The 13,374-nt window shown below is 44.0% G+C and overlaps 1 protein-coding gene across 4 annotated transcripts; it reads left to right on the forward strand.

Moving 5' to 3' along the window:
- Window positions 1-6,322: 6,322 nt before the first annotated feature.
- Window positions 6,323-13,221, forward strand: LOC119330115. 4 transcript variants are annotated; one of them, XM_037603231.1, is made up of 8 exons: window positions 6,323-6,479; window positions 6,642-6,729; window positions 7,426-7,538; window positions 7,645-7,688; window positions 8,926-11,604; window positions 11,780-11,881; window positions 12,002-12,173; window positions 12,665-13,221. In XM_037603231.1, exons 3-8 carry the CDS (start codon window positions 7,443-7,445, stop codon window positions 12,869-12,871), a joined length of 3,300 nt encoding a protein of 1,099 aa, XP_037459128.1. In that variant the 5' UTR covers window positions 6,323-6,479; window positions 6,642-6,729; window positions 7,426-7,442; the 3' UTR covers window positions 12,872-13,221. The 4 variants fall into 4 exon arrangements, 3 of the variants coding, with proteins under 3 accessions (XP_037459128.1, XP_037459127.1, XP_037459129.1); XM_037603230.1 differs by having other exon boundaries at window positions 6,334-6,500; XR_005159918.1 differs by lacking the exon at window positions 12,665-13,221 and having other exon boundaries at window positions 6,330-6,500; window positions 11,787-11,881; window positions 12,002-12,046.
- Window positions 13,222-13,374: the final 153 nt, after the last annotated feature.

Here is a 13,374-nt window from a genome sequence, read left to right on the forward strand (position 1 = left end):
CCTGGGCGAGCTTTCCGGCCGCGCAGGGCGGGATACCGGCGGCCGCATGCCTACCTGGATGGTCTTTCTCAATATGCGTCAGGAGATCCAAGACCCACTAGTGCATCAAAAACTGCAGCAGGATCTGGTGGAGCACCTATGGAGGCTCAAGGGCAACGCCTAGCTCGACGTGTGATGAAATATGAGTTTTTATTTGTTGAACTATATAATTTGTATTGAACTATTTGTTGTTGAACTATTTGATTTCTATTGATTTTCTGTGATGAACTATGTGATAAAAAATATATTTTATGTTGAATTTGCACCGAAGCACGGCGAATATGGGCCGGCATTAGTCAATTTGCACTGATAGCGGGCCAATTTTGCGCCAAAAGTGGGCAAATTTGCGCCAAAAGTGGGCCGAAATCGGCGCCTGGGGGCGGCGGCTAGGAACCCAATCACCCCCACGCCAATTTTAGCACCGGCTCGCCCGTAGGCGGCGATATTTCAAACCCCCTGAAGAAACGAAAGGCTGGAGATGCTCTAAGCATTCCCACACCTAATGCGCAATGTCCGTTGGTGGTGGCCTATTTTGCTTCCACGAAGACAAGGAAATCGGATGGGTTTCAAGAGCACCGAGTAGAATTGACATCATTTTTGTGTTTGTCGGTGATTATTATAAGTGATGTTATTTCATTGACAAATACTCCCCGCATTTCAAAATATAGTGCGCTCGCGTTTCCCGAGGTCAAACTTTGACCATAAATTTAACGAACGAGACCGACTACGGCGGGAAAAAAGGTTACATAATTAAAAACTTCTTTCGAATACGAATTCACTAATATAACTTTTGCTCCTGCCGCAATCGGTCTTGATAGTTAAATTTACGGTCAAAGTTGAAGCACGAGGATAGAGAAAACACTGCATTGTGGAATGGAGGGAGTACAAAGCAAGCATATGTTATGAACTTATTATTGAACCCAACTTGCGAGACACATCTTCCCCACGGTTCAATTTCTACACTAGAAGTTTCTGAAGATTTATACCTAGCTAATAATACACTGGAAACCACTATTAAGATATTAATACGCTTTAGAGATTTCTACGATATTATTCAACGATACTAAAATACATGGTACACATGTACATACAAACAAAATATATGTGCATAGAATAATATATATTTTAATATTTTTAGCAATATAGCACATTAGAAATGTATAGCAAGAACAGGCTATAACTCATATTTAGCAATATATTTATGTGATTAACTACACCATCTAGCTAACAGAAAATTATACTACTAAACAACATATTTGCTTGTCCATTGTACAAGTAAATTTAAAAATATAAAAGTTTGGTATAAAACATGGACAAGCCGGCCAAGTAAACAGGGCCAGCCCTGGTGTAGGGTCGGAGGGACGACGGCCTTCGGCCGAGGTCAAGGGGGGGCATGATTTGCTATGTATGTGTAATATAGCCCAGCAAACATATTGGGCAGGGGGGAAAATTAAAGGAGGAAAGCAGGCACGAACGGGTGTAGATGGGCTAGGCCCAATTGCTGTTAGCGATATGTGAAGCATCGTCACTCGTCACATCTGATCATTCGCATGTTCGTTTTGTCTTCGACTCTTCATCAATTGCGACTGGAATTCTTGTTCGTTGACACATTATCGCCGATGTGCGCAACAACCTGGTGTTGCGCCGCCGCCTACCGGCGACCCGGAATCCTCGGTACCACGAGTCGCAACCATGAGTTCATCTAGTTTTTCATAAGTATGTATTCATCCAACCAGTCTTTCGCTTCTCTTTTACCGTATATTTGTAGGACTGTCTCGATTTTGAAATTAAGACTTATACCCCTCCAGGAAAATTGTAGTCACTGTCAAGTGCATTCAGACGGTCGTAAAAGATTTCAACTTAGATCTTGAGGATAAAAGTGGCCACTAATCTATGTTTCGGGTCTATATATGATATCAAGTAATATAGTGAATACTCTCTTCAACAATTTTCACAATTAATGAAATTTAACTCACATTCCTCATTATCTACATGGCTTGGAACATGGGTCTAATCCTTCATCAAAAAGCAAAAAAAAAACTTATAGAAAAGAACATACATGAAGTTGGCACTAGATGTGTTGATGTCGACTGAGGTAAGCATTGTTGCCTTATGTGTTTTTTTCCTGTTATAAGCAGCATGTGCATCTTTTATATAGCTACATATTGAAAGAAAAAATGCCGTCTATGTAAATGTCCGAAGAAGTTTATATTAAGGGGCCCCGGCTTCTAGGTTCGCCCTCAGCCACCAACTTCTCATGACCGGCCCTGCAAGTAAACTATAATTCTAGCCAGTCAACCATCTCTCGCTCGACCAAATCATGACACTAAGGAGTCGACATGCAAGCTGGAAATAATTGATTAGTACAGTATGTAATAATCACTATGTTGTTGTTTAATAGGTCCAAAAGATTACTGAAAATATCAATCGGAACAAGTCTAGAAGAAAAAATGCGGTGGGATAGAAAACCGTGGGAGGGATGACATGCCATCATCAAAATGTAAGAAAATTCCATAATGAGATGCTACAGTTTTTTTAAACAGTAGTAGGGTCCCCAGAGACCCATAACTCCATTAGATAATCATCAAGGTACATATTACACCAGGACCCAAGGAAAATAGAAAAGGACAATAAGATCCTGTTTTTTGCAAAGAGCACCCCTACATTGAAAAAGGAATGCAATCGGGTATGAGTGTGGCTCCTACCAGAACCAAGCTCGCCGGCGCCGGGGACAGCACCACTTGGGCCGACAAGACCTCCATGGCACCATGCCATGGAATCAATCCAGAAGCAGAACTGCCTCCCCTATGGAAACATGGCCGGGAGGAATAGCTTGGGCCGCCATTAGGCCAGAAGATAGGATGGGCCATCGGAGAAGACCGACATGTCACAATGGCCTCCATAGCTCCTCTATAACCACCATCTTTGATGTTCACGGTCCTATCTATAGCTTCCAGCTCATTGCAAATCCTCTGCTACACCTTCATCATCATGATGGATCTGACAGCTGAGGTCAAGCTGGAGGCCCTACTTCCGATCAGGGCAAGACAGCATTCTCATCGGAAGCTCGGATCCGATGAGAAAACACAATAGGCAGTCGAGCCATGTTGCGATTTCCTGCCAAATCCTCTTACATCACCTTGGCGGCGAGAAGAGAGGATGGAAACCACCATGGTGGATCATCTCGGTGGAACTGCATGCTTATTTATGGAGTTCGCACAAGATCCTTCACCTCCTGTTTGTCTCCACCATGAAGGAAGAATAAAAACAACACTGCCGACCATTGCAAGCTGCACAGAATGACATAACGCCAGTCGCCATCATGGCAAATCCAGGCCACAACCTCGAACCTAGCCTACTATATACAAGGAGGGCCAAACTTCTCTCCCTCCCACGCTTTGGTCGGCGAGGCCACCGGAGGAGGAAGGGAGAGGAGCCGAGAGAGAGAGAGAGAGAGAGGGAGATTCTACTATTTAGGAATAGAGGATATGTTTATTCAAATGAAAATAAGCATACACCCACACAATCATGTTTAACAATATATTTATCCACTTTTTCTATCGTGTAGATCTGTATCGGTTTCCATTCGCCATGTCCATGGTTGTCTACCCATATGAAAATGGAATATATAAATATTTTCCCTGCATCGATTCTCAGCTTTTTTGCAATTTAAGATTGTACATTAAGATCAAAAGGAATAATGATAGAAAACACACTCTCTCTCTTCTCTCTCTCTCTCTCACAAAAGTACAACCGCCTGTCACAATAAATAAGCAACAAGGTTTAGATGAGGCGAGAGGAGAAAAAAATCCTGCCATAGGGCGACGTGGATTTTTTGGTCCGCCTACTTGAGACGGTGAGACCGGAAAGTGAGGTCAAAGATTATAGCCCTGATTACATCATTTGGGGAGTGATGTACATCCCTAAAAGGCTCCCCATTTGTGAGCATCCCATATTTTCCAGAGCATAAGCAAAAGAGTAAAGGGCCAGGCCCATGGAGGCAAACCCGGGTGGCATGGCGAGCTCCACAACTCAACTAGTGGCGTGAAACATGTCTGTAGGCGCAGTCCAAATGGAGGTGGCTGTGGGGTAGAGGAAGAGCAGATGAGCACTTCCCCGCAAAATAAAAGAGAGCAGATGAGCACAATCTTGGGGAGCTACATTACATAGTGGACATGACGATGACTCAATGATGGTCTTGCGGTGTAAATTTTCCAGAATGCTTAATCTGTCCAAGTAGAACAACCACCCAAACACATGAACCCTACTAGGGACCTTTGAGTCCCAAATGTGAGTGAGGTAAGATTAGACAACTGAGAAGCAAACACATCATAGGCTCCTTTGGTGGAGAAAGTTGTGTCATTGAGCAGGGATCTGTCGTCTGGAACTACAGTGAGGTGCACATCCCGCAACAAAAGTCTCAAAGAAGGTAGTTCATTGGAAGTGGTTAAGGTTAGCCAACTATGCGAGTCTGAATCAATCCCATCCATAAAAAATTTCCTGACCAGAGCATTTCGCTTTGTGCGGTGTGAAAAGAGGGCTGGGAAAGTGGTGGAGAGAGGCTCATGAAGTAACCATCGACCTAGCCAGAAAAAAATTAGAGGAGCCATTGCCAATATTAACCTAAGAGATCTCTCTGAGTGTATGTAAATGCTTGAAATAGGCTTTGCCAATGAAGGAGTCATTTTTACCTAGACCTATATGCAAGGACTGGTTGAGAATTCGGTCCTTCCAAGGCAAAAGTGAAGAGTGTAGGAATTTGTATTCAAATTTCAACAAAAGGCAAAAAATTTGTGCTAGTAAGTTTTTAACGCCTAAACCACCTGCTTGTTTGGCATACATACACGGTCCCACGCAACCAGACACTTTGCCCCAAAGAAGGAGTTGTCGTTTGACCAGGAAAAAAAAATCTTCTATGCTTATCAATTTCTTTGAGGACGCTTTTTGGGAGTGAGAAGCACATAATAAAATAAGTGGGCAGGCTATCCAGGACTGCTGAGAGTAAGATGAGGTTTCCCCATGAGCGAGAAAAGGTGCACACCATGCAGCTAGGTAAATATCACAACGGGCGATGACAAGTTGAAACGCAAGGGGGGTAGTTTGTGTGGAGAGAGTGGAAGGCCAGTGAATGATTGATTTTTTCAATCCATTCGACCTTGGTTCCGTAGGAGCGAGTCAGAAAGGTTGGGGATTTCGACGATTCTGGGGTGATTGAACTATTTCTTATTTTTATGGGAAGGTGGGCACCGAGGTGGCAAGTGTATTAGCCATTGAAGCGGCCAATTCTGGTGCAATATTTAGAGGAGTGAAGGTTTGTTTTCGAGAAGTTTACTGAAAGGCCGGTCATTTGAGATTTATGGTTGCAGATTCCTCAGCCTTAAGGATAATTAAGTATTGTATTGTAGGACAATACAAGGGGGAGTTTTTGAGATGGGGTGCGCAAGAAAGTTTTTTTTAATATCAGATCTATTATAAAGATTCATCGGAAGTACAAAACACCACAATCATAATAAAAATTACATCGAGGTCCACAGACAACCAAGCGACTATTGTCGCCGCAAGAGCGAGCCGTCGACGCGCCGCTGTCGCTGCTCCCATAACGGAGCCGGCCTAACCTTGTCGATGACTGCCAGTAAGTCTTCTTGCACGTGTCCCTAAGGACCAGTGTTCAGGAGCTACAGTTGTCACCATTGAATTCTTGAATCGACCTGAAGAACTTGACAGCAAATCTTGTCGTTGCGTACACACGACGAGAAACCCTAACCTCGCCGCTCCGAGGAGCTGGCAGGAACCCACGCCGGAGCTCCGTCTAATCCGTCCTGATGAACGAACTTGAGGAGGATCGAAGTCCGGAAAACTGACTCGAAGAAGAAGCGTCGTCATCCATCCGAGTGCCACCCTTGCAAGAAAGTTTTGTTCACAAGCGCTCACGATCATTCTTTGAAGCACATCAGCAACTACTGTGAATAGAAATGAAGAGAGCGGATCCCCTTGTCGTAATCTGTTCCTACACTATATCGACGGACCTGTGACGAAACGATATTTTCTGGTAGATTTACGAAGACACATCGGTCTCAATTCGACATTGACCATGCTCATCTGTTCTACCCACATCAGCTTTATAATCTACCACTAGTCAATAATTGTAAAATTTTTGTAAATTGAGATTTTATTTACACTTATTAAAGATGCTTGAGATGAAAGGGAATACTGTTGGATAAGCATATTCTTTTCCTTCTCTCCCTATCTCCCCATTCTTTTGCGTGAGGTGAGGTGCATTTTGCTAGGCGTCCCCAGCAGTAAACGGGACAGGAAGCACGACCGCCGGCCACCCACAAGCCCCTCCCAAATCCGAAGAACACGTTCCCACTCACACTGCAGAGCTGCCGCCGCCGCCGCCGCTCGCCGAAGAATCGTCTCCTCGCCGTCGATCGCTCCGGGTAATCGCACGTTTCCCTCGAGTAAGCCGCCGCCGCCGGCCGCGAATCCGCGTGCTTTCCTCCTGCCTTTTTTTAGCGCCTCCAATTTTTGTGTGGCGTCCTCATCGCTGCCCGCCCCCCTTCCCTTCTCTCCTAACAAAAAGTTTGTGTTTTTTTTCTTAGATTCCGCTCCGGATTTCGCCTCCCCGCCCCTTCCGCTGCTCTCCGCCGGCGCCGGCGACCGACATACCGACCGTGATGAGCTCGTGAGGTCCGTCCGTCGCCAATCCCCGCCTTTCTCTTGCTTCCCGATGCAGAAACCGTTCGCGGGGTGCTTCTTGCTGCTGCTGCCCGTCGATTGGGCGCTGCGATTAGGAGGAGCGAGGTCGGATTTGGTAGGAATCTGTGCTTGCTCGTGTAGATTCCCGCGTGATTGCGACCGGGCAGGTCGCCGCTCGTTCATATTCTCGTGTGATTAGAGCTCTGCGCGCCGATTAGTCGGAGATTCAGTGACGGCCGCTTCGATCCTGCTACAGCTTAAGCGCAAGCTGTTCTGAATTTTCACGGACGTCATGCTAAGATCAGTGCTTACGAATTACGATGGCGCTAATGTAAACATTGTTGCTTTCTTAACCAAAATCTTTGCTTGCTTAATGGCTGCCTGGTTCATTGCTTGGTAGAGCTTATGATGCCATTACATAGAGAGGCCAGGGTGCTCCAAGTTAGCCTGGCAGTTCCATTTGGGTTCATGTACTACTCCCTCTGTCCCATAATGTAAGACATTTTTTTATGCTAGTGTAGTGTCAAAAAACGTCTTACATTATGAGACGGAGGGAGTACTAGTTTAGTACAAGATGTGGTTTTGCTATATCATTTGTTCTACATATAAGGCTTGCTTAATGACTGATTAGGCAGTTTCGGTGGTTGGCGCACATGTGTTGCACTAAATCTGCTACTGTCATTGCAGGATCGCCGAGAAATGTCATGCCATGTGCACTCGAAGTAACTGACAAAAGGCCGAAGAACACGTCGCGTATGCGGTGTAACGGACTGGTTGGGAACGACAACTTCTTTCCAGAGGTTTATAACATTCTACCGCACAAATGTGTTCCATTCTTCACCAGAAAGATTACCGATCTGCTCGTGGGATTTAATGAATTGCCACTTTTATCTTCTCATCGATCAGGACCATCTAATTCACAGACCGGTTTACGGCTTCCCTGATAACAGGTAATTATTTGTCACCAAACCCTTCTAATAACAACCAACTTCAGTGGGATGTACTGAAGTAGTGATCTAGTAAATCTTATATTAGTTTACAGAGGGAGTACTTGACTAAGCTTGCTATCTGATTTACTGCTGAGTACATGTATTTAGTGAAACAAGAGGTTCATGCATGAAATGAAATAGTCTAAAACTAATTCTATGAACTTGAAAAGCTACAGCTTTTACAGGGTTATAAAAATGAAGAAAAAGGAGAAGCAATAGGAAAGACCACTAATATATCTTACTGTTAGGAAATGCAATAATAAAATTTAAGAAACGCATATACGTAACCATTTTGGGACAGTTGGTGTTCATATCTGTTTGACTGTTTTTGGGGACTGCCCCACTTTGCTACTGAATATGAAAGGCTGGCAAATAAGGGTTTGTGATCAACTTATGTTCCACTTGTATCATAGGGTCGCGATTGATGAATCTAGGAAACTTAGGTTGGGAGTACATAACTGGTTGATGAATGTGTAAGGCGTGTATATCTATATTTGTAGTCAGTGATAGGTAAACTGTTATGAATAATGTGCCTCTTAATTTCACTTAAAAACGTGCCAATATCGATTCAATAATTTGTAATATTGGTACGGTGGTCTGTACAGTATGGACCTTGAGTGCAGGTATAAATGTATAACTGTTGACTAATTGTGAGTAATCCGCTGCATGTCAAGTATATTCGCTGTGTCATATAGGCAGGGGCAAACCCAGGTTGGCCCCTGTATTCAGGTCTGAACTCTCAATTTACCTGTTTTCCCTTTATTTTATAAGAGATACTTAGTGGTATTTTGGGTCTAAGCACCGGGTTAAATCCCAGGCTGCCTAGATGATTTTTTGTGTGTGAAAATAGTGGTCATGAAGCCTTTTCTTTTGCTGGGGCCATTTGTGAAAATGTGAGATGACTAGAAAATGGTTGTACGCGAACAAATTATCACTGAAACAACCATTTTATTGTCTTTTTATGCATTTTGTTATTCTTCTCTGTTAGTTTGTTAACATTTTGCGCTTGCCAGCTTACAGTGACCTATGTGTACCTTTCTCGTATGCATGACACAATCACCATGTCCAAACACTTCATAGTTTCTGCCCTCAATATCCTTTTTCTTTTTTACTTTTCAGGGCAGTCACTGTGGTCCTCTCACCTGTTATTCAGTTTTTCGGGAAGCTACTTGTTTACTGTCTTTTTGTGGTGTGGCAGGGACAGTCCATTTACGGTGCTTTCTCTTGGGCACAGTTCAGATTGGAAATTGGCGCCGTTTTCATCTAGCAGACAGGAGGTCAACAGGGCAAGATATTTGACATTAGGAACTGCTGCTACAGAGGGCTTTGAGTTACTATTCCCACAGCCAACAATAGTATACTGGCTAGATCTGCCGAATGAAAAGAACATGCATGATCAGGACATTTCTTCTAAACCACATCCCAATGGAGGAAGCACTGTAGGACAACATCGGCATAGGAAAAAGATTAAGAAGTCATTGACAGCTTGCCCTCCCTGCCACGCGGTTGCAAGTACCTCTTCTGGGCCTGATACTGCTCCTCTGGGATCTGATTCTGATATTTTGCATGACGATGACAAGCCTCCTAAAAGGAGTTCTAAGAAGAAAGTAAACAAGTGGAAACAGTGCAGGCGAGCAACCGGTGAAAAGCTTAATTTGTTGCCAGAACTCCCCTGTGAAGAGCATATTGATACCGCTTCTCCTGTTGAGGTATTTCTGCCTGATTTACTAGCTGGTAAATTGTCAGATGCCTCGTCATCTGCCTGCTCATTGGTTAAAGATGCCCATTTGGGCAAAGATAATGGTGAGAGCAACAATGAATATGTGGAACACGGAAGTGATGGGAAGGATGGCTCTGGATATGCAGGGTCATCTAATATATATGTAGGCAAAAGAGTTAGCTGCAAAGGTGCTCCTTACCTGAATGATGGGCCAAATACTGCGGATTCTTCAGAATTTGGTGAACCTTCTGTCACTGAACATGCGAGAGAAGGAAGCAATAGCTGCCAGAAGTCATTGTGTGCCTGTGTTTGTAACTCCAGTGATGCAACAACAGCTTCATTCTTTACGGGTTGGAACAGTGAAAACTGTGGGGATTGCAGTATTGATTTTGAGGGAAATACACGAGATGGTTTGCAACATGGCGCTTCTACTTGTCTGGATAGTGTAAATAAGGTATGCCATTTGACAGATGTCCATTTAAGTGGCGCTCATGCTGAAGATGTTACTGATACTAGTAGTCATTCTGAAAGAGTTCAGTGCAGCAGTGAAGCCTGTAGCAGCAAGACGTTTCTTCCAGTTAGTCCGGGGAGGAGCGGCAGGAAATCAAGAAACAAATCTAGCTGTACTAATGTGACTGCGACTAATAGGGTAGTAGGTTCTAATAGGCACAAGCATAGTGGAAAAGACAGTCCAGTTTCTGTGTGGCAGAAAGTAGAAAAAACTGACAAGGAAAACTCATCTGGAGCAGGACATGTGGTTGTTTCAGCAGTTGAGGATAAAAGTGCACTAGAAGATGATAGCAAGGGTGTGCAGCACGATCCAAATAGGCCAATGGATAAACATCGCTGTAGAAAAAACTGCAAACAGCACAAGAAGCAAACCTTGTCTCTGTATGAACAAACAAGTTTGTCTTGTAAAAAGGGTAGCTGTCCGTCGCCGAGGAACTACTACGCTCCTAAGAATGGTAGCCCCAAGACGCCCAAGAACCACTCGCAACAGACTGAAGGATTGTCGATGTTACAGCCAGTATGTGCCGGGGACATCAGTGATACATCAATCATAACTGGTACTGAAAAAGCAACAGTAGCATCTTACAACTTGGGTTCTCATTTGGTGCCACAAGTTACATCCAACGAACCATGCACATTGGTCATTCAAGACGATAGTCACTCTCTTTGCCTTGAAAATAAGGCCATATCAACAGATTTGGACTGCAGGAACTTGTGCGTCGGTCCTTGCGCCGCAGAAATGGAAGAAACTCAATGTGTGAAGTCATATTCTTCTGCTGGGCACATGTCACATAAATGGGTTCCTATTGGAAAGAAAGATATAACACATTTGGATGTTCCAGAGGCTTCTGTTGTTGAAGCATCAGTTCCAGCTAATGATGTTTCTCTTTTTGCTAATATAGAAGTGCAGAGAAATGTTTCAGATGCTCCTGCATCAACTAAATGTGAAGGCAGCAAAGTTGCTACTGAGTTGACTGCTAAACCGAAGCCATCTGGACAGCTTGATTCGAAATGCCAAGGACATACTGACAATGGAACTGTTTTCAGCATGATAAGAGAGGCAGTGAGTGATGCTCATACCGCCCAACAGAGAGCGGAAGATATTCAACTTCACATTGGCAGGCCTCTTGCTGATTTTGAACAATTTATTTATTCTGCTTCTCCAGTTCTGCACTGTAGCTCTTGCCCTACTGGCTGCAACTCTTCTTCACAGGAATGGATTAGAGATGGCTTGTGCTGTCATCAGACTGCAGATATCTCTCTAAGTAGCATTTGGCAGTGGTATGAAGAACCTGGCTGCTATGGCTTGGAAGTGAAGGCACAGGATCTCCGTAGATCGAAAGGCTTATGGAATAGTCGTTATCAGTTTAATGCCTACTTTGTGCCATACCTATCTGCGGTTCAATTGTTTAGGCAACCTAAGAGAACCGTTGATAAGGATGAAGCCGATATGGGTGCAAGATCTAAAACATCTCCATGTATGAGCTCTCTCCCAATATTAGCGAAGCTTCTACCTCAAGAGTCTAATAAAAGAAATAGCTCACCGGCTTTCCATGATAAAGAGGATCAACAGTTGGAGACTACAGAGCTCATATTTGAATTTTTTGAATCAGAACAACCATTTTGGCGGCGACAATTATTTGACAGGTGAGTGCGAGTCTCTGCCTTCATGAGCAAAGGCGTTCAGGATTCTGGCCCTCATTTGTTAGCCTTTTTTATGCTCTGATATTGTAGTATAAACCTTCATATTGTACACTGAACTCTTGGAAAGGTACTTTGTTTGTGAGATGATTTTATTGAAATCTCATTGCAATTTTACTAGGGTAAAGGAGTTGATTGGTGGTGCAAAACAATCAAATTGCCAAATATCAGGAGACCCAAAGAATCTGGAGCTCAGCCTGCATGATCTTCATCCCGCCTCTTGGTCCGTTCTATGCTCTAGTAGTATCTGACCCGTCATCAGCAGCATATTCTTGCATATAGATATGTGAAACTATTTTTTGGACGAGCTTGTTTTCAGATAACATGTTACTCTGGATTTCAGGTACTGTGTCGCGTGGTATCCCATATACCGTATACCTGATGGGAAATTCCAGGCTGCTTTCCTGACGTACCATTCTCTTGGACACTGGGTTCATCGAGGAAACTCAGCAGATCAGGCTGGCCATTGTAATGCTGTTTTGCCAGTCATGGGTTTGCAATCTTACAACGACAAGGTAATATGGCTGCTTTTCTCCTGACATGTACATACAGGTTAACCGAAGATTGTTTAAGTTGGTTTTAAGACCCCAGGCATTGAAAGACATGTTAGTTCTGATGCAAAATTGCAGACGGTGACATGGATATTGCTGAACAAACTCTGAAATGGTTTGATGCTTCTTATTTGTCAGCCCTTCGTTTGGCTAAAGAGGGATCCTCGTTGGTCCTATCATCAACAGATCCCAATTTAATGTCTTGTAGTTTCGTTCCAAGTCATGGCCAGAAAAGTTCTGTCGCGAATGAAACGTTGAGCTGTGGCAAAGGCTTGTTTTGGTCCCAAGTTAATCTGCAGTGTGTCTAGTATGTGGTCAAGTGTATGTATGGTTTCAGTCGAATATGGTCGTGTAAACAAACAGAGTGGCTAGTGTGCTTGCTGGCTTATTTTTGCTTTCGAAACGGCAAATACATGTTTTGCTCATGCGACCATTCTTTGCATCTTGCATTGCAGGGGGAGTGGTGGTTTCAGACGAGCAGATCCGGTTCGGAAGACTCAGAGTCCTCGTCAAGTGAACCATCTCAGGTTCTTGAAGAAAGGTTGTCGACGCTGAACCAAGCCGCGGCGGCCATGGCCAGGGCGGACGTGTGGAAGAAGGACCAGGCCCACAGGAACAGGCACCCGGACTATGAGTTCTTCCTGTCCCGACAGCAACGGTAGACGACCCCAAGCTTTTTGCACACACCATGTTTCAGAACACTGACGGGGGCCACTTCCCCTGTAACCAGTGTGTTACCCCTGTATATATTTGAGATAGAGGTACATGTGGAGGTGCTGCTCAATTGAAAGTGAAACCAGACCAGAAAATGTTTAGCTCACTGCTTACTTACTAGTTGGGGTTGATATCATAGGTGCAACCCCTTTTTAAATGTAATTAGCTTGCTCACCCATGTGATGTGTGTACATATATGCCTGTAACTCAACTCAGCACTGTATCTATCTAACTCTGTAGCTGCACAATATAGATCTGATCACCAACAATGCAGGAAATTAGCAGGAAATCATCGTCATTCAGTGAGAATGAGAAGGGATCACTCATGTCTGCAACTGCAATGCAACCCAACACTGGCTGTGTGTAACTCTTATCTTAGCTTATGGGGTACTGTAACTAGATCTGGCCAGCAACAAGGCAGGCATCTTTTATTTATGCTATGACTATGATA

The sequence above is a fragment of the Triticum dicoccoides genome, chromosome 7A (assembly GCF_002162155.2).
Source record: "Triticum dicoccoides isolate Atlit2015 ecotype Zavitan chromosome 7A, WEW_v2.0, whole genome shotgun sequence".
In the NCBI taxonomy this organism is placed as follows: Eukaryota; Viridiplantae; Streptophyta; class Magnoliopsida; order Poales; family Poaceae; genus Triticum; species Triticum dicoccoides.

Excerpts from the sequence above, each read along its gene's own strand:
- LOC119330115 (XM_037603231.1), top strand. The coding sequence starts at position 7,443 with ATGCCATGTGCACTCGAAGTAACTGACAAAAGGCCGAAGAACACGTCG. Across the intron at positions 7,689-8,925 it reads TACGGCTTCCCTGATAACAG|GGACAGTCCATTTACGGTGC; the intron begins GTAATTATTTGT and ends GTGGTGTGGCAG. Across the intron at positions 11,605-11,779 it reads CGGCGACAATTATTTGACAG|GGTAAAGGAGTTGATTGGTG; the intron begins GTGAGTGCGAGT and ends CAATTTTACTAG.